The 19,925-nt window shown below is 47.9% G+C and overlaps 1 protein-coding gene across 1 annotated transcript in view; it reads left to right on the top strand.

Moving 5' to 3' along the window:
- Nucleotides 1–19,925, top strand: part of HECTD4 (HECT domain E3 ubiquitin protein ligase 4) — a 155,387-nt gene that overhangs the window by 120,862 nt on the left and 14,600 nt on the right. The window contains 13 exon segments of the mRNA XM_023762698.1: nucleotides 2,991–3,128; nucleotides 4,734–4,870; nucleotides 6,352–6,512; nucleotides 8,228–8,409; nucleotides 9,608–9,813; nucleotides 10,111–10,241; nucleotides 10,524–10,729; nucleotides 12,219–12,398; nucleotides 14,109–15,409; nucleotides 16,289–16,496; nucleotides 18,526–18,621; nucleotides 18,624–18,748; nucleotides 18,844–18,995. Coding sequence (XP_023618466.1) covers nucleotides 2,991–3,128; nucleotides 4,734–4,870; nucleotides 6,352–6,512; nucleotides 8,228–8,409; nucleotides 9,608–9,813; nucleotides 10,111–10,241; nucleotides 10,524–10,729; nucleotides 12,219–12,398; nucleotides 14,109–15,409; nucleotides 16,289–16,496; nucleotides 18,526–18,621; nucleotides 18,624–18,748; nucleotides 18,844–18,995 — 3,223 coding nt within the window.

Here is a 19,925-nt window from a genome sequence, read left to right as displayed (position 1 = left end):
GCTGCTTTCAGGCTGGCGGTTGTTAACTGAAGCTCCCAACCGCTCCTTTTTTTTTTTCTCTATTCTGGGCCGGCTCTAGCTCTGAGGCCTGGGCTGCTGAAAGCTGGTATCTGGTTTGTTCGCGTTCTATAATCGAAACAATGTATAACTCCAGCTCTGAGATCCCGGCGGCTGAAAGCTGGTTTCTGGGGTTTTGTTTAACTTCTATATTTGTTACAAAGTTTCAAACTGCCAGCTCAGAGGCCGGCAAGGCAGGTGGGGAACGTTGGAGTCCTCCTTCACTGAAGCAAGCAAGCCTCATGTTCACTTCCAGCTGCCTGGCTGCCGGCCGCCATCTTGGCTGACAGTTAATTTGCATATACTCACTGATTAGCCAATGAAAAGGGTAGTGGTCGTACGCTAATTACCATGTTTCTCTTTTATTAGTGTAGATTAGAGGCCCGGTGCACAACATTTGTGCACTTGGAGGGGGGTCCCTCAGCCTGGCCTGCGCCCTCTTGCAGTCTGGGAACCCTCAGGGGATGTCTAACTGACGGCTTAGTGCTGCCACAGAAGCAGGAGAGGCTCCAGCCACTGCTGCTGTGCTCACCAGCTGTGAGCCTGGCTCCTGGCTGAGCGGCGCTCCCCCTGAGGGAGCGCACTGACCACCAGGGGGAAGCTCCTGAGTTGAGCATCTGCCCCCTAGTGGTCAGTGCTTGTCATAGTGACTGGTCATTCTGCTGGTGCTGGGAGGCATATTACCCTTTTACTATATAGGATAGAGGCCTGGGGGCAGGCTGGTTTGCCCTGAAGGGTGTCCTGGATCAGGGTGGGGGTCCCCACTGGGGTGCCTGGCCAGCCTGGATGAGGTGATGATGGCTGTTTGCAGCTGGTCACACACCCTTCAGGGGGGGGGTCCCCACTGGGGGTGCCTGGCCAGTCTGGGTGAGGGGCTGAGGGCTGCTTTCAGGCTGGCGGTTGTTAACTGAAGCTCCCAACCGCTCTTTTTTTTTTTTTTTTTATTCTGGGCCGGCTCTAGCTCTGAGGCCTGGGCTGCTGAAAGCTGGTATCTGGTTTGTTCGCGTTCTATAATCGAAACAATGTATAACTCCAGCTCTGAGATCCCGGCGGCTGAAAGCTGGTTTCTGGGGTTTTGTTTAACTTCTATATTTGTTACAAAGTTTCAAACTGCCAGCTCAGAGGCCGGCAAGGCAGGTGGGGAACGTTGGAGTCCTCCTTCACTGAAGCAAGCAAGCCTCATGTTCACTTCCAGCTGCCTGGCTGCCGGCCGCCATCTTGGCTGACAGTTAATTTGCATATACTCACTGATTAGCCAATGAAAAGGGTAGTGGTCGTACGCTAATTACCATGTTTCTCTTTTATTAGTGTAGATTAGAGGCCCGGTGCACAACATTTGTGCACTTGGAGGGGGGTCCCTCAGCCTGGCCTGCGCCCTCTTGCAGTCTGGGAACCCTCAGGGGATGTCTAACTGACGGCTTAGTGCTGCCACAGAAGCAGGAGAGGCTCCAGCCACTGCTGCTGTGCTCACCAGCTGTGAGCCTGGCTCCTGGCTGAGCGGCGCTCCCCCTGAGGGAGCGCACTGACCACCAGGGGGAAGCTCCTGAGTTGAGCATCTGCCCCCTAGTGGTCAGTGCTTGTCATAGTGACTGGTCATTCTGCTGTTCAGTCGATTTGCATATTAGCCTTTTATTATATAGGAGGCTAGTGGCTGTACTATTGAACATAATGATATGTTCTCCCCAGGGAAGGAAGAACAGAGCAGATTCCAATACTGGATAGAAGTTATGTAGCTCTCTGTCTCTCTTCACTAAGCAACACGTGTTTATTGTAGTAACAATCAAACTCATGCCCAACCAGCATGGCTCAGTGGTTGAGCATTGACCTATGAACCAGGAGGTCATTTTTTGATTCCCAGTCAGGGCACATACATGGGTTGCAGGCTCAATCTTCAGTGTGGGGCATGCAGGAGGCAGCCAGTCAGTGAGTCTGTCTCATCATTGATGTATCTCTCTCTCCCTCTCCCTTCCTCTCTTAAATCAATAAAAATGTATTTAAAAACAAAACAAAACAAATTCATACAAAAATGTATGAGGGGAAAAAAACATTACCCTTACTTTCTTCTTACTCTCCATTTGTCCTAGTTTATTTTTTTGACTTAACTAAAGTGAAATGACAGCATAATGACGTATCACTTTTAACCATGCTGTGTTCATGAATATTTTTGTTATTTCCATTGTTTCTTTATAAGCAATGCTGCACAGAGTGTTCTTTGCACACTATTGTGTGTGTTTTTGTGGGAGATATTAGAGAGATTCCTAGAAGGAAGGCATTAAATACTTTCAATATGGTAGACTGTTCATAATTACCTTCCCCAAAAGGCAACATATTCCCACCAACAGTGGTTTTATTTTTGTTTGTTTTGGTTTTGTGTTTTGGTTTACACACACACACACACACACACACACATAATATTTCTTTATTGATTTCAGAGAGCAAGTGAGAAGGAGAGAGATATTAACATCAATGATGAGAGAGAATCATTGATCAGCTGCCTCCTGCACGCTCCCTACTGGGGACCGAGCCCACAGCCCAGGCAGGTGCCCTTGGCTGGAATCGAACCCGGGACCCTTCAGTCCACAGGCCGACGCTCTATCCACTGAGCCAAGCCGGATAGGGCTGTTTTAATATATTTTTATTGATTTCAGAGAGGAAGGGAGAAAGAGATAGAAACATGAATGATGAGAAAATCATTGATCAGCTGCCTCCTGCATGCCCCCCACTGGGGATGGAGCCTGCAACCCCGGCAGTTGTCCTTGACCAGAATCGAATCCGCAGGCCGACGCTCTATACAGTGAGCCAAACCAGCTAGGGCACCACCAATACTGTTTGAAAGATTCTGTTATTGTTTCATTCTAGAAATAAGTCAGTGTCATGATTGCCTGAAGATCACATGCTCTCTGGGGAGTTATCAGTGTTGTTCTATTTTTTAGGTATGGTGGACATTGCCCGACAGACGGTTGAATTCCTCTACGAGGAGAATGGTGGCATCCCAAGAGACCTTTACCTTCCCACCATTGAAGACATTAAAGATGAAGCGAACAAGTTCACAATTGATAAAGTTCGAAAAGGTTTTGCTTTCTCTCTTACTTCACCTATGAAACGTCCTATGAAATGAGAAGTTGAGTTTTCCCAAGCATGAGCATGAGCCAACAGCTGCTGGCTCTCCTAGGGTGACTCTCCTTGCTCTGAGTGACATGACCTCTTCCTGGCTCTCCCATATAAGGCCCTAAAGTTCCTGGTGGGGCACAAGTAGACACCTGTCTGGCCTCTGGTGGCCTCTCGCACATGCTCAGGGCTCACTAACATGAGCAGGGTGAGACAGGGCAGTGGTACAGAGAGAGGAGTGGGGGCGCGGGGGGAGGTGGAGGGTTCCACATAGGCCTCTCAGGCTTAGTCCTGGCTGCTGAGCTAATAAACCAGGAATATGTGGTTGTATTGTGCTTTTTAGAATTTTCATAGAATGAGTATAAACTTTTGGTTAAAAATCTATGACACGAGGAAATGAAAAAGCACAAAAAAGAGAATTTAAAACCACTCATTAGACCTTCATAAAGCTATTCGAACATCATGGGCAGGGGCAGGCATATATATTTACTTTTCTTTTTCTTCCGATTTGAGACCTAATTCACATACCATAAAGTTTACCCTTTTAAAGCATACAATTTAGCAGTTCTTAGTGTATTCACAAAGTTGAACAATCATCAAACCATTACCACTAATTCAAGAACATCTTCATCTCCCAAAAAGGAATTTTGTACCCTAACTCCTCCCCATTCCTCTCTCCCTTAGCCTCTGGCAATTATTAATCTACTTTCTGTCTCTGTAGATTTTCCTGTTCTGGAAAGTTCATATACTGTAAATGGAATCATACAACATGTGGTCTTTTGAGTCTGGCCTCTCATACAACATAATGTTTCAAGTTTCATCCATGTTGTAGCACATGTTGGTACTTCATTCCTTTTTATGACAAAATAATATTCGTTGTATGAATAATATCTCATTTTGTTTATTCATCAGATGATGGGCATTTGGGTTGTTTCTACCTTTTGGCTATGAACATTTGTATACAAATTTGTATGTGAATATGTATTTTCATTTCTATATGTAGGAGTGGAATTGCTGGGTCATATGGTAGCTTTATGTTTAACTTTTTTTTAAAAAAAAAAGTATATTTCTTTATTGATTTCAGAGAGGATTTTCAGCCAGGGCTATGTTTAACTTTTTGAGGAAATGCCAGATTATTTTCCAAAATGATTGCACCATTTTACATTTCCACAAACAATGTATGAAGGTTCTAATTTCTCCAGATCCTTGCCAACACTTACTATTGTCTGGCTTTTATATTATAGCCACCCCAATGGGTGTGAAGTGGCTTTGACTAGCATTTCCCTAATGACTAATGATGTTGAATATCTTTTCATTTCTTTTGGGAGAAGTTTTTATTCAAAACCTTTGCCCATTTTTAATTGGCTTCTTTGTTTTGTTGAATTATGAGAATTCTTACAACACTTTGTTGTATTATCTTCCAGACCAAGCTGTGTTCCTTTTTTGGCTACAACTAAACTGAGGGTACTGCTCAATGCTATAGAGATAGCATTGACCCTAACATAGAGGCTCCCAAGGTGATGATGGTACTTGCTCCTGAAAAAAATTTCTCTCTCTACCCTCTTCAGGTCTCACGGTAGTAACCCGCTCTCCGGACAGCAATAATGTAGCCAGCAGTGCTGTTGGAACTGCTCTGCCAAAATTTGCCATCCGAGGGATGCTGAAAACCTTTGGGCTTCATGGAGTAGTCTTAGATGTGGATTCGGTGAGTACACAACCTTTTCTAGACACTGAGACTTTCATGCTCAGACTCCAGGTCCCTTAAAGAGGGATGGATTCCTCTTCAAGTTAGGGGTGAAGACACCAAACAAGTGCTGTCTCATGCCAGATGGCCTTGCTGAGATGAGCATGGATCAGGGAGGAGGGGTTATAAACTCTTTCCTCTCAGCACGTCGGCCTTGGCCATTCTTTTCCGTCAGCCATGTTCAGACTGTCCCTACATGCTGTCTACCCAAGTTCCAAAGAGAAATTCCCCATTGTCCTTGATGAATGGCTGATCTGTCATTGTCATGATTGTTACAGACACAGAACAAAGAAACAGTTTGATGTCTGCCCTTGGGGTCTAGGTTGAGGTTTTAGGGGCTAGTCTCCGCTCTTCAGAACTAGTGTCAGCCTTTTGGGACTAGATTGGGCCCCTAGGCCTTGACGGACCATCCCGGGCTAAGTCCATTACAATCAGATTGACCCGGCCACGGGGAAGCCCCAGTCCCCACAAGACGGCCTTAGAGGAAAGGACCCTTAAGTGAGCACACTGGCCTGGGAGCCCGAGGTGGAAAGGGCTGCTGACTCTCCAGGGGGAGGTGTCTGTGGAAGTCACTCTGACACACTGAGGCTGGCTCCCTGGGGCCTGTGGGAGAGGGGGGATTGCTTAGGGGCTAGACGAGGCTCTTCAGGGCTTGGCTGGGCTCTTAGGGATGAGGTTCTGCCCTTAAGTAAGCTTTAGTATCTATCTAGATACTAGAGATAGATAATGTTAGGTACCATTAATGATTTGAAATGGAAAGTTTCACATCTTCAACAGGCTCCTTTTTACTGGTTGGTGGTTTACTAAGGCAAACTTTCAAGTAGAACATTCTATCAGTAGTACTATTAATCTCCTACTGCTTTTGGGTACAAGATTCTGACTCCAGTTATCAGAAAGCATATAACTAACAATATTTTCAGCAATGGAAATGTATGAAAATAAAAATCAGAAAAATAAGAATTTTTGTTAAAGTAATAATTATTATTTCTCAAACAGTTTGATTCCCTCTGTTTTAATAATAAACCCTAAGCAAAAAGAATTATGTTGGTATTTGAATCCAGAATGCATATACATGAGTTTACTTTTAATTTTCCTAGTAATGAAATAGAGCTATCAGACGTCAAAGCAATGAACAGAAAATTTACCTGGCAACAATGTGCGTTGAACTGTTACTGAAATATAGCACTATTCTTTTTAAATTTCTGACTCATAATTACATCGAAAATCTTCCTTAATTTATTTTACCAATAAAAATTTGCTAACTGGTATAAAAAATGAAACACACTATTAATGCAATACTAACCAAATGTCTTTGAACTTTTAGACCCAGTGACATGCAGCTAGCATTTACTGCTATAAGACTTTGGTTTTATATGTATTTTAAAACTAAGGGGTAAAGTTAGTGTAGAAAAACAAATAGACATTTCCTTTTACTATTGTAGGTAAATGAATTGGTGCAGGTAGAAACATACTTGCGAAGTGAAGGTGTGCTGGTTCGATACTGGTATCCTATTGACATGTTGGAAAGGCCCCCAGCAGGCTACCGAAGGACTGCCACCAATGGGCTGGTCACACTGGACAACACCAACCTTCAGATTCATAGGTAAAACTGAGCCCTCCTTTCTAGTCACAGAAATCCCCTTACTGCGTTTTACCACATGTGCCATTCATCGTTGACAACAAGGGTTTTCCTTCAAAGTGAGGAGTTAGGGAGAAGGCAAATAGTAAAGATCATAGCACAGTTTTAGGAGTTGGGAAGAAAAGTTGAGAGCAAGAGGGAAAGGGACAGGTAAGGGGATGTAGTATCACCTGGCCTGTGCCACGGGTGCTCTGCTGTCAGGTGGAGGAGTTGAGAGGGGTCCTAGACAATATCAAATGACCCCCGGTGGCTCTGAGTGGGTTTTAAACCTAAACTTTTTTTTTAATATTTTTATTTTTACTGATTTCAGAGAGGAAAGGAGAGGGAGAGAGAGACAGAAACATCAATGATTGGAGAGAATCATTGATTGGGTGCCTCCTGCATGTCTCCTACTGGGGATCGAGCCCACAACCCAGGCATGTGCCCTTGACCAGAATCGAACCCAGGACCCTTCAGTCCATAGGCCAGTGATGGTGAACCTTTTGAGCTCGGCGTGTCAGCATTTTGAAAAACCCTAACTTAACTCTGGTGCCGTGTCACATATAGAAATTTTTTGATATTTGCAACCATAGTAAAACAAAGACTTATATTTTTGATATTTATTTGATATATTTAAATGCCATTTAACAAAGAAAAATCAACCAAAAAAATGAGTTCGCGTGTCAGTGTCATAGGTTCGCCATCACTGCCATAGGCCGATGCTCTATCCACTGAGCCAAACCAGCTAGGGCTTAAACCTAAACTTGATAGAAACATCAGAGCTGCTTCTAACTTGCCTTTTTAACGTGCTTGATACCAGGAGAATGTTTCATTGTGATGATTGGCTACTAAAACACAGTGAGTCTTCCCTATGCTTGGTATTAGCTAGATTAGATTTTTTACCAAGAGATGGGACCTGCTTAGTCACTAATGAGCCATTATTCAAGGTGCATGCCTATTCATCTATTCATAAATCCATCACATTAAAAATTCCCACAGCGAAATTTTTAATAGCTTTATTGAGATATAATTTATATACTATACAGTTCACTCATTTAAAGTAGACAAGTCAATGGTTTTTAGTATATTCACAAACTTTGCAACCATCACCAATTAATTCTAGAACATTTGTATCACCCCAAGAAGAAACCCTATACCCATTAGTAGTCAGTTTGCACTCTCCCATCCCCTAGTCAACCACCAATCTATTTCCATGGGTTTGCTTAATTCTGGACAATCTGTAAAAATGACATCATGCAATATGCAGCCCTTGTGTCTGGCTTCTTCACTCAGCATCATGTGTTCAGGGTTTATCCATGTTGTGACATGTATCATCAGTACTTCATTCCTTTTTATGGCTGAATAGTATTCCATTGTACAGATTTACCATTATCGGTTGATGGACATTTGGGTTGGTTCACTTTTTGTCTATGAAAAACACTGCTGTGAACATACATGTATAAGTTTTTGTGTGGACATAAGTTTTCATTATTTTTTCCACAGTGATTTTTGAGTTGGGAAAAAGCAAACATAACTAAATGTACCTTTTTTGCCTAAACACGAGTGACTAACTTGGAGGACAGAACGTGGGCCAGAAGAGAAACCTGAGTTGTGGTCTTTTCCCTTGGGAGGCCTGTGGCTCAGTCCCGTGCGGGGCTGGAGCAGAGGCGCCTAGTGATCCCCTGCCTTTTGCCCTGCAGAGAGCTGCTGCGGTGTGAGGCTGCGCTGGCCAGGCTGTACTGCCGCATGGCCCTGCTCAATATCTTCGCCCCCAAGCTGCCTCACTTGTTTACCCGCCTCTTCCACATCCCTGCCATCCGAGACATTACCCTGGAGCACCTACAGCTGCTGTCCAATCAGCTCCTCGCTCCTCCCCTCCCAGGTAAAGCTTGGCTTTGCTGCTGGCACTGCTGAAGTCAGCATGGGGAGGAATAGTCCTGAGAGTGAGCCAGGCCTGCCGGCTGGTGCTTAGTGTACTCATTGTCCATGGGGGGGCGGGGTGGGGGGGTGAGCACAGTGCCTCAGACTAGTAGAGATAACCGCACTAAGCCAAATGGTCTTGGCAGTGCTTTCTCGCTCTTTGAAAAATACAAAGTAAGTATATCGCTCGCTCTAGTCATTGATCTGTTAAGCATTCATAGAGCTTCCCAAACTAATTGTGGATCAAGGACAATTAAATACTGTTTATGAAGTCCGGTCACTGTACCGTTGCCACAGATTTTCTGTCTGGCATTGTAAAGACAGGAATGTGTTCCTGTGATCAAACTCCTCCAAAGCAGACCTACTGACTCATTGTGACCTCAGGCAGCTTGTGTTCTAATGGGCCAGCTTGTGTGTACTGCTGACCTTGGGCGCTTGGGGTGAGAGCTGATGCTGTGTGTTGGCTGCTCTGGTACATGCTAAGTGATGAATCTGCTTAGTCTAGTCTTCCTTGGGTACCTCGGCCTTCAGCCTGCTGCCCTTGACCTCTGAGCCACTAGTGTGAGAGCAAGAGGTGAGGGGACAGGTGGCACTGTACGTCAAGAGGGCATCTCACAGTTGTGGCGCCCCAGCCAGTCTGTGAGCTGCATCTCTTCCAGCTCCTTTAGTGCCTGAGGTCCACTGCCCCACCCTGGTAACCTAGAGGCTTCCAAACATGCCTGGGAAGCTCCAAAGTGTTTGTGGAAGTGTTTTTGCCATGATGAACGCATGCTTGCTTTACAGACTCCATTCTGAGCCACCTGGCAGTTCCTCAGTGTAGCTCAGGGTGGGCCAGGGCAGCCCAGCAGGTCAGGCGGGCTCTGGGACGCCCCGAACCCAAGCTGCTCCACTTGTATTTGGGCCTCCACTTCAGATTTTATTTTAGGAAATAGTTTTGCTGCTTAAGAGAAAACAAAATTTAAAGAGCACTGATCTCCTGGACCACCCCTCCTCCCCCCCCACAACCTCCCTGCCCATGATCATCATTATGTCTGTTACCCCAGACAGCCTGTCCAAGCTAACTCAGCCTGGCTACTGGACAGTCTGGTCACTGTTACTTAAAGTCTCAACACCATTGGCTGTTGTGGTTCTCACAAACTGTGGTTCCTTCCTGTCCCCAGACGGCACCATCAGCTCCAGCTCAATCCTCCTGGCCCAGTCTCTGCAGCACTGCGTCCACTCCCAGAGCTGCTCGGCCACAGACCTCTTCTACCAGGGCAGCTCCCAGACGGTGAGGGAGTGGCTGCACGTGGCCATCACCCGGACCCTGCACCAGGGCGAAGAGAGCCTCTTGGAGCTGACAAAGCAGATCTGCTCTTTCCTGCAGGTAAGTCCAAAGCTCTAAGATCCCTGAACTGGGCCCCAATTTTAATTGGATGTCTTGTGGATTTCCTAGAAATGACACTCTTTCTTCTCCAAACCCACCTCCACCCATCGCCCAACCCCATTGATCTCACTTTCACACTCTGCTGCCTTGTCCTGTCTGTAGTGTCCTTCCTCCGAAGGGCTTTCCTGTCCTCCTGAACCTGAGACAGCGAGCAGGGGGCCCTGCCCTTTGCCTGGGAGCTGGGAGGATGAAGAGCTCTCCTGTTGAGCCTGTGCCTTGTTAAATGTCCCTCTGCAGACAGCACCAGAACAGTTCCCCTCCGAAGAATTTCCAATCTCTGAGTCCAAAGTCAGCATGGATGTTAATTTCCCTGGAGCCGCTTTTGTTGTGGTATCTTGCAAAGAAAGTCAGTCTGGATTCCGCAAAGAGTAAGTGTTCTCCAGACGGTGATGGGGAGAGAAAAGTAAAATGGATTCTGGGGAAATTGACAGAGGAAAAACTCAAAAACTTCCTTTATTGCTTAACTATATTTGGAAATAAGTTACAGTTCTTGCATGTTTTAGAAATTAGTCTTTATAAAGAATGACCTCTGAAATGGGGTGGGAATGACTTACGAGTGCCCAGTTCTCACTTTCCTCCTTCATGACAAAGCACCTGCTGACTCCCTGGTGTGCATGGGGGCTCCCCTCACTCCCATCCCTCCTCCTCAGCTCCTCTCTGTACAAGGCGCCGTGGGCGCGTGTACTGGTGTATGGGCTCGGCCACAAAGTCAAGCGAAATGGGCAGCTAAACCTCATCGAGGCCGTCTGTTACCCACGGGATGCATCTCCGGCCAACACCGGGCTCACGCCTCCACCCACCACCAACCAGTACCCTTCCGTGATCCTGTCCACAGACAAGGTCCACATCAAGCTGGGTAAGTGCCGTCGCTCACGGTGATAAGGACAGCCGGAAGTTTTCACTGCTTTCCTTCTCTTTGTACCTCGCACCTTGCTCTGTCCCAGTTTCTTTTCAGTAAAGAATAGAACTGCTTGGGGCCCTGCATTGTTGAGGCAGGAAATGAAAAGCTCCCTTTCCTGCCTGGGGAAGGCCTGGCAGATGCTGCCCAGACTAAGTGGGGATTCCCTTTCCTTTCTCAGCGTGTGCTGGGACACCTGCGATTTAGAATGACCCCAGCAGAGCAGTCTCGTGTCGGCCTGTAATAATCCCAGCCGCCTTCCATCGAGTTCTCATTAAAACCGGCATCTCTCGGGTGTAATGTGGCTCCCGGGGGCATGGGCCTCCGTGAGCATCGTTCCCCATCTAAGTGGTAACAGTCTGGTGACGAGGCTGGAAGGCCTGGTTGGTCTCGTCTCCCTGGCATCTTTTGTTAAGCCTCCGTGGAGCTCTCCATCTCTGTAAATCTTGAAGCTGTCGTTGACCATGTGCGTTTTGTACCGCAGCCCGCTGACTGTGTCTGAGGCGAGGATAACCTAGGCTTAGAGTTCCATGGCACTTGCTTGGTGTGTTTGACAAGAAAAGACTGATGCTGTCTGGCTTGCTAGAGACAGTTATAAGATATTTTTGAACTTTCAGTTCCCAAAATGAGCCTTAGCTTCTCTGCAGCCCCAGTCCTGGAGCTATTTCATCTGCAGGGAATGAAATGAAAGGCTGTTTCTCAAGTGATTTGGTCATTGCTAAGTAACTTTATAGTCCTTTTATTAGAGTCTGTTTTTTCATAGTATTTTGCCTACACTAGCTGTTTTTACAACTTTTTAATTAAACACAGAGGATCTCTGTCTTGCCTATTATGCCCAAGTAAACCTTCCCATGTCAACATCACCCCAAAGTGCAGGCCCGTCAACACGGTCCTCCTGACTTGGCCAGGACCCGATTCCCCGCTTACGTCTGACAGTGTGCGTAGGGGTGGGTGCAGCGCACATGAGGGCATCAGGCAGCCTTTTCCTCTCACTGTAGGCAGCTTTGGTCCCATTCAGGCCATGGCAAGGACAGGAGATAATAAAAGAGAATCAAAGTCCATGGTCCTGGTAACTCTCTCTCTAAACCTAGTATAAACTTAATGCTCTTATGGGATTGCAGCTACACAAAGGGCTGATTCTTTCTGTACCAACCTGGGACCGTTCGAATGAAGCATCTTTTAAAATCTGACTTACTGTTTCCGTGCCGGGCCATCTTCCTGACTGGGGAATGTTGTCCTTCCCTCTTCCCATTGCTGCCATTTGTCCTGTTGTCACACAGATAAGTGGACTCCTTGGAGGGCGGTCCCCTGGCTCCTCCTGCCTTCAGCAGATGAGTGGCCAGGCTTTCTGGCCCGTTTCTCCACAGACACCTGGGAGGCCTTTTTCTCAGGCTTATTTTGGTCAGGTCCTGCCGATCACGACTGTCCTCCCGGGCCCTTGTTTTAGGAGTGTCTCCGCCGCCCGGAGCTGTGCTGGTGTTACATTCCCTGCCCCTGGAATTCCCACTGGCCATGGCCTTCGCAGAGCAGCTGCTGTCCTGGAAGTCAGAGGACGGCGAGGGGAAATCAGAAGATGAGCCTGACTCTGTGCCGACATCCGTCCTCCTGCAAGTGGTGGGGCTGCTGGGTGAGGCTCTCTCTCCCTCAGGGTCGGGTGGGGGCTGTCTTGGCCTGAGGAGGGAGCTTGCGACATGGGTGAGGGAGTGACCATAGGTAGCCCAGCAGGGATGGTCTCCTGCCAGGTTACTGCCATTGAAGTGAACAGAGTGTAAGAGGTAGCCTAGGCTTCCAAATCTGTGATCTGCAGGGGATTTCCATTGTTTTGAGGGGTGGCAACTAATCATTCAAGGAAGATTAATTTTATCATCCTTTACTTTAAAACATAAATATAGCCCTGCCGATGTGACTCAATGGTTGAGTGTTGAGCCATGAGCCAAGAGGTCACTGGTTCAATTCCTGATTAGGGCACATGCCCAGGTTGTGGGTCTGATTCCCAGTGAGGGATGTGCAGGAGGCAGCCAGTCTATGATTCTCTCTCATCAATGTTTCTATCTCTGCATCCCTCTCCCGTCCTCTCCCTCAAATCAATAAAAACATTTTTTAAAAATCATAAATATATGCCATTATTATAACTTTGGAGGTGAAAGCTGTTGTAAAGTTAATGGCATGGAACTGAGTGCTGTTGCAAAATCAAACATTATGACTTCATAACTCCTGAAAGGTTAAAAAGGTGTTGCATTTTTGGGAAAGTAACGGAACGGTAAACTTTAGAGTTGTGCATTTACCATATGTGAATATACCTTTAAAATTTCTGAATAAATATTCAACTTTAATTAATGACATATCTGTTTAAGTGTTTAGGGATAAAACATAGTGTCTGTAGCTTATTTTGAAATAATCAAGAATGAATGAGTTTACGGCTGAACCTCTGCAGGGACAGGTGGATGATATGGGATAAAGCCGGTGCAGCAAAGTGTCTCTGGTGGGCGTGCACATTTTCCCTGCAGAAGTCCTGACTTTTCTGTTTTAAATTTTTTTTATAATACGTTGGAGGGAAGGAAAAAGTTACAGAGTCAGAGGTCTTCAGGGATCAGGCCGATGATGAAAGTAGAGAAATAAAAGAGGAAAGTGGGCCTCAGGACTTCAGTGAACTGAGGGCATGTGCCCTGTGGGGCAGCTCCCGAGCCCTGCAGCTCAACGCTACAGAAGTTGTTTCTCTCTCTCCCTTTCTCTCTCTCAAATCAATATTTTTTTAAAAAGATAGTTACGAAATTCTGGCTAAATATCATTCCCTGTGGGAGGCTCTTGGTCTGTGGCCCACTCTCTGTCCAGAACAGACAACCCCAAGAAGGCTTCCTTGTTGACAAAATGACTGGAAGCAGCTAGAAAAGGGACGCTTTTTCATGTGTGTTTCTGTGCTCTGTGCTGAAATTGGACTGTGTGCCCCAGTACGAAGCATCCCACAGTTCAGGAAACAGTGTTCTAGTGACTTGTCACCAATTTGCTTTGATAACCTTACAAGAAAGAAAACAATGATTCTTGTGGCATGTGCTCACACAGAAGCCAGCTCCATGCAATCACGTGCCATAGGGGGTTAAGGCCACAGCCTCTGGAGCCAGCCTGCCCAGCTGTCCTGTTAGTAGCTGTGACCTTGGGCAAGTCCCTCAGCTCTTGAGCCTCTGTTTCTTCACCTGGGAGATGAGGATGGAGGGTGGACATAGAAGTACTTGTCTCACAGGGTTGCTGTGAGGATTGCACCCGTCGAAGTGCTTAGAACAGAGCCTAGCACATAGCGAGTGCTCTGCGAGTAACTGCTATTGCTTTGTTTTTGCTTCAGGAAACTTCCTGTGGACCACGGACATGGCGGCCTGCGTGAAGGAACTTGTTTTCCATCTCCTGGCAGAGCTGCTGCGTACGGTGCACGCGCTGGAGCAGAGGAAGCACCCGGCTGGCCTGTCCTCCTCCATTGCCCTGCAGCTGAACCCTTGTCTGGCCATGCTGATGGCCCTGCAGTCAGAGCTTCACAAGCTGTACGACGAGGAGACCCAGAGCTGGGTCTCGGGTAGCGGAGGCTCGGGGACAGCGGCGGCCCCCGACCAGGGCAGGTTCTCCACGTATTTTCATGCACTCATGGAAGGCTGCCTGGCAGTGGCCGAAGTGACCCTGCCTACCAACATGAGCGTCACGGCCAGCGGAGTGACCTCAGCGACCACCCCAAACCTCAGTGACTCGTCCTCCTCCTCCTCGTCCTCCCCAGGACAGACACCACAGAGCCCCAGCCTCCTGTCCAAGAGGAAGAAAGTCAAGATGAAGCGGGAAAAGGCCTCCTCCTCTGGGAAGCGCCAGTCGTCCCGCTCCGTGGACTCCGACTCCAGCCTGCTCAGCATCGGGGGCAGCAAGCCCGAGGACATGCTGTGGTTCCATAGAGCCCTCACCTTGCTCATCATTCTCCGGCACCTCACCAGGAAGGACCCACAGGGGCTGGGCGTGACGAGCGACGCCATTGCCGATGCCTGCCAGGCCCTGGTAGGCCCAACTGCCCACAGCCGCTTGCTGGTGATCTCCGGCATCCCTACCCACCTGGACGAGGGCATCGTCAGAGGTGCCATCCGCAAGGCCTGCAATGCCCACGGCGGGGTCTTTAAAGATGAGATCTACATTCCCCTGCAGGATGAAGACCCCAAGAAGCCAAAAGACAAGGCCGAGGGCAGTGATGGGAAAGCCGAGCCAGAGAAGACCCTCGGCTTCCCCAGCACGGACAGCTTGGAAGTCAGCACGTCCAGCAGCCTGACCCCTGCCATGAGCATCAGTGCATCCGCCTCCACCAGTCAGGCCTCCATCTGCAGCTCCCAGGGCATCTCGCAGACAGTCAGCGACCTCTCTATGGATCTGTTGCCTATAGCCCTGGAGCTGCCCATCCCTCCTGGCTTGTTGGAGCCCCATGTGGTGTCCAGCCAGGAGAGCCTAGACATCTCCCTGTGCAGCACTGGCAGCCTGGGCAGCCTGGGCAGCCTGGGGGAGCCGCTGGACAACGCAGAGACAGCCTCAGCGTCAGACATGGGCTCCATGTACACAGTCACGTCCCTGGACAACCAGCCACTCGCAGCGCGCCCCATCAAAGGCTTTGCAGTTGTGGAGGTAACTGCTCTCCCGCCTAGGCAGCCACTAAAATCATGAGCACTTTGAATCCCTCAAGCGTCTTTAAGGCACCCAGTATTATGTCCTGGGGACTTAGGGGCTCCCTGGGGCAGCTTTTGGAAACAATGATTTGTTAGGCTCATTACCTGAGTTTGAGGTCACAGCTCTGAGTGCTGTCCAGTCTGATGTCAAAAGTAAACCAGCTCATTGTGAGTGGGAGGAGGCCGAGGGCCCAAGGGGCTGACCTTGCCTGACAGTGGGCTCTACCAACTGCAGTCCAACTCAGGCCGCACTACTGTGGCCATCACAGGAGGGAGCTCAATGCGCAGTGAGGTCCAGCTCTCACCTTGTCCCAGGTGATGCTGAGTTTCAGGTGATACAGGGAGCCGGGTCTCATTTCCACTTCAAAATGCCACCTGTGTCTTGGGCCACCTTGTTTAGAAACCCTGCATCCTGTGACACCCTGCATCCCTGTGTAATGGGGGTCAGGCTCAGAGCAAAACTGTCCTCCCTCATCGGGTATAGAGGGAGCGCTGGGAAGTGTTCTCACGACCTTCCTGAAAGGGGCCTCACAGGTCTAGCGGTCGGTCGGTCTGCTCCCCAGAGTCGCATCTTTAACTTAGCTGCCTTCTTCCTGAGGACTTGCTCTGAGGCTGGCAAGGACTCCAGTCCCCTGGGCTTTGGGTAAAGCCACAGACTGGCCAGGGTTGAAGTGTTTCCCTAAAGGTAGTGCTGTCGGTGCAGGGGAGAGAAGGGCCACTTGCCCAACACTGAAGATGAGGAGAGAGTCCAAGGGAAGGCAGGAAGGAGGCCAAGGTCATTCCTTTTGAAGGAAGTCACTCTCTACTCCAGTCCTGACCCTTTTCTTTGTTCACACAGATAAGATCCCGAGCCAAAATCGAGAAAATTCGAGCAAGTTTATTTAACAATAATGATTTGATCGGTTTATCAAGTTTGGACGGTGAAGATGAATTGATGGAAATGTCGACGGAAGAGATTCTCACTGTGTCTGTAGTAAATCAGAGTTTGTTTGACACTCAGGGAAGCCCGGGGTTAGAAGATTATTTCAATGACAAGTCAGTTAAAGGTGGGTTATGGATTTTTTAAATGAATGTTCTTTTTTTGAGCAGTTTCAAATTTACAGAAAAAATTGAATGAAAATTATCCCCCCCTCCCCATTCCCAATGTCCCCTATTTTTAACATCTCATAGAGGAACTCTGGGGGCACTCCTAGGATTTGCAGACTTAAGAAATGATTTGGGGTGTTGGGGAGATGGACAAGAGGTTCATCGCTTGACTAATGTAGGATTCAGTGCGTGCATCTTCATATGAGGTAGAGAGAGCACTCCTACCCTCTCCTGGCTGTCAGGGCTAGAGGGCCATCGGGCAGCCAAAGGACACCAGGAATGGCACTGCCACAGCCAGCTTAGACCTGAATGTGGGCTTGCATTCAAGTCATGTTCCTTTTTATCTCACCAGGCACCCCTTGTTCAACTTGAAGTGTATTTATTTTGTTCTGTCCTCTGGAGCTAGACTGTACCACTCACATTGCTGGTGATGATTTGGTCGTGGACTTGAGGACAGTGAATGCCTCACCCTGTAAAACTAATTATTGGGGAAGAAACAGTTCCAGCTCCTTTTTCACAAGTTCCTCTTTGTCGTTCTGGCGGCTCGTAGGCGGGTGGACGCTCTCTGGCTGCCCACTCCTTTTGTGCATCCAGGACCCGGGCTCTGCTGGGGGCCCCAGAGCTGAATCAGCAGAAGGCCCGCCAGGAGCCAGCCGCTCGGCCGAGCTGCACTCCCAAAGCGGCAGCAGTTTGTCTGCTTTCATTTTGTCATTACAGTTCTTCGTGTTCTTGTTTGTGTTTCATACCAGCCTCTCAATTTTTAATCATGGCCTTTTTTCTAAATCTTTAATGTTAGAAATTTCATAATAGGGTTATTGACTTTGTTTTGGTTTTTGTGTACAAAAATGTAATCCTGAGTATGGGTTTTGTTGTTACTGTTTCAGATTTTATTCCCCAGACATGAAGTTTTGAAATGTTCCCTGAGCATTGGGACTAGGGTTAGGTGAGGCCTTGGGCACAAAATTTAATGGGGCTCCCAAAAAGTTAATAATCTAGATAAATAACATTTTAATGAACTGTTCATAAAAGTTAAATTTAATGTATAATGAACAAAATGTTAACATTTTACATAAAGACAAAATCAATATTTCTGATTTTTCCTTTTGCATCGGGCTTTAATATGGCTCACTACAGTACTGTTAATATTTTGCTCATCATGGATTTTTATATTAATTTTAATTTTTAAAATACTGCATTAAAATATGTTTCACTGAGTTTGGGGGAATTTTGTGCCTGAGAGGCCTGGGGCGCTGTCCTGCTCTCCTCGCCCGCCCGCTCGGGCCTGTTCCCTTGTTGGTGGATATTGCGCCCCTTCAGCTGCCCACATGGGAAGCGTCAGATCTGTGGGAAGCCTGAGGTCTTTTTCTGCCATAATTAGTGCTTTCCCAGTTTTTTCGTATTTTGAATCTGAATTTAGTTCTAGTTCCCGATTCTGTTAGAGTCAAACCTTCCACAAAAGGTGCTCAGTCTTTGGTGACACATTTGCCTTGTTCCTGCCACATGCGTTTTCTCAATATTCTTTAAGTTGTGGTTCTGCTAACTCAGCTCTCAGGGCTCGACTACCTCTTCCTCACACCTGTCCCCCCACCCCCAGCCCAGATGCCAGCAAGGCCTTCGTGCCCTGGTTCTCCTAGCTGGGCCTGACCTGGGTGTGGCTCTGTGTGTCACACCCCCAGAGAGGAAGAAACCAGTCAGCTCTTCAGGGGCCTTGTCATTTGCATGCAGCCAGAGAGGGGCTGAGTGCAGAGGAGTGGCTGCCGTCCTAGGTCACAGGGCCACACCTTACAGCAGAGAAGTCTGGGCGTGGAGCTGAGGTGTGTTCTCACAAAGGGGACCTGAGGCTTCCGTGGGCTCATCATCACCACTGAATGTCTGTTTCCCACTCTTAAAAGTAAATTGTTTATGAAAAATAAATAAAATGCTGCGGGGTGCATCCTGACCTGGTGCGCTCACGGCAGAATTGTTTTGCCCGCCCTCATCCTGTGACAGGTGAGAAGCTGGTGCCCGGGGCCCGAGAGGTGCTGACGGAGATATTTAAGAGCTGCGCCCATTCAGAGCAGATGCTGAGCCTGACCCCGGCAAAGCCATCAAAGTGTCTGACATTTATCTCAGCAAAGAGCAGATCAACTCCCAGACGCCAGGCAACCTCCTCCACCTCTTCTTCACCAATGTCCGGCCTCCAAAGAAGGTGCTGGAGGACCAGCTCACACAGGTAGCTGCCCCTCCCCGTCGTGCATGTGCCTGTGCCGAGCCCAGGGTGTGCCTCAGGGGGAGCCTGAGGACCCTGTCCTTTTTGGTGCCCCACAGATCCTGAGGAAATACGGCGTGCCGAAGCCCAAGTTCGACAAGAGCAAGTACAGCAAAGCGGGAAAGGAGCAGCACCCGGTGAAGGTGGTGAGCACCAAGCGGCCCATCACCAAGCCACCCACCAAGGACAAGGCTGTGCTCAACAGCGTCAGGTGGGCGCCCTTGCTCAGGAGATGGGCCGGGCAGGGGGACACAGGGACCACCTCCTGGCAGGCTCCTGGGAGGCCAGACATCCTGGCCCTTCTCAGCTGCTGGGGCCCTTTTAGTCCTCGGCTTGTCAACTGAGAGAGCGTTTCATTTTATTCACAAGAATAGTAAAATCTGGACCATGCAGGCTGGATAGCACACCAGTCTAAACAATAAAACATCTAAGATGTACAGACTTGTTCAAAACTTCTAACCTCTGTTAACCACACAAATAATGTGTAGTTATTGTACAAAGACTATAAAATGAATATGTGCATATTTTTTTTAAATATATTTTTGTTGATTCAGAGAGGAAGGGAGAGGGAGAGATAGAAACATCAATGATGAGAGAAAATCATTGATCGGCTGCTCCCTGCAGGCTCTCCACTGGGGATTGAGCCTGCAACTCGGGCACGTGCCCCTGACCAGAATCGAACCCAGGACCCTTCAGTCCGCAGGCCGATGCTCTATCCACTGAGCCAAACTAGCTAGGGCTGAATATGTGCATATTGAAAAAAATTGAACTACCCAAGCATAGTGACTGCTTTTAATTAACACTTAAGTGCATAATTTTGTGTTTATGCACATCTATTCTCTTCTTAAGTGTTAAATGGCTAAAATAGTACAAAATTTCAAAGTATAAGCAGTGAAAAGCCACCCTTCTCCCCATCCATCCTCAAGCCTCCGAGTCCCTGAGACGGCCAGTGTTACTTCCGTAGCCTCCCAGTACTCTCTACACAAGCAAACACACACGCCCAAGACGGGGGAGGGGGGCTCTGCTACTGCCAGTCCTTGCTGTTTCCCTTTACTAATTTTGCACAAAAAGAACTTCCTCATTCCATTTTTCCTTTTAATATGGTTTTTATTTATTTTAGAGAGAGGAAGGGAGACAGAGA

Source organism: Myotis lucifugus, unplaced genomic scaffold, assembly GCF_000147115.1.
Source record: "Myotis lucifugus unplaced genomic scaffold, Myoluc2.0 scaffold_256, whole genome shotgun sequence".
Classification (NCBI taxonomy): Eukaryota; Metazoa; Chordata; class Mammalia; order Chiroptera; family Vespertilionidae; genus Myotis; species Myotis lucifugus.
This window is presented reverse-complemented; position numbering and strand designations above follow the sequence as displayed.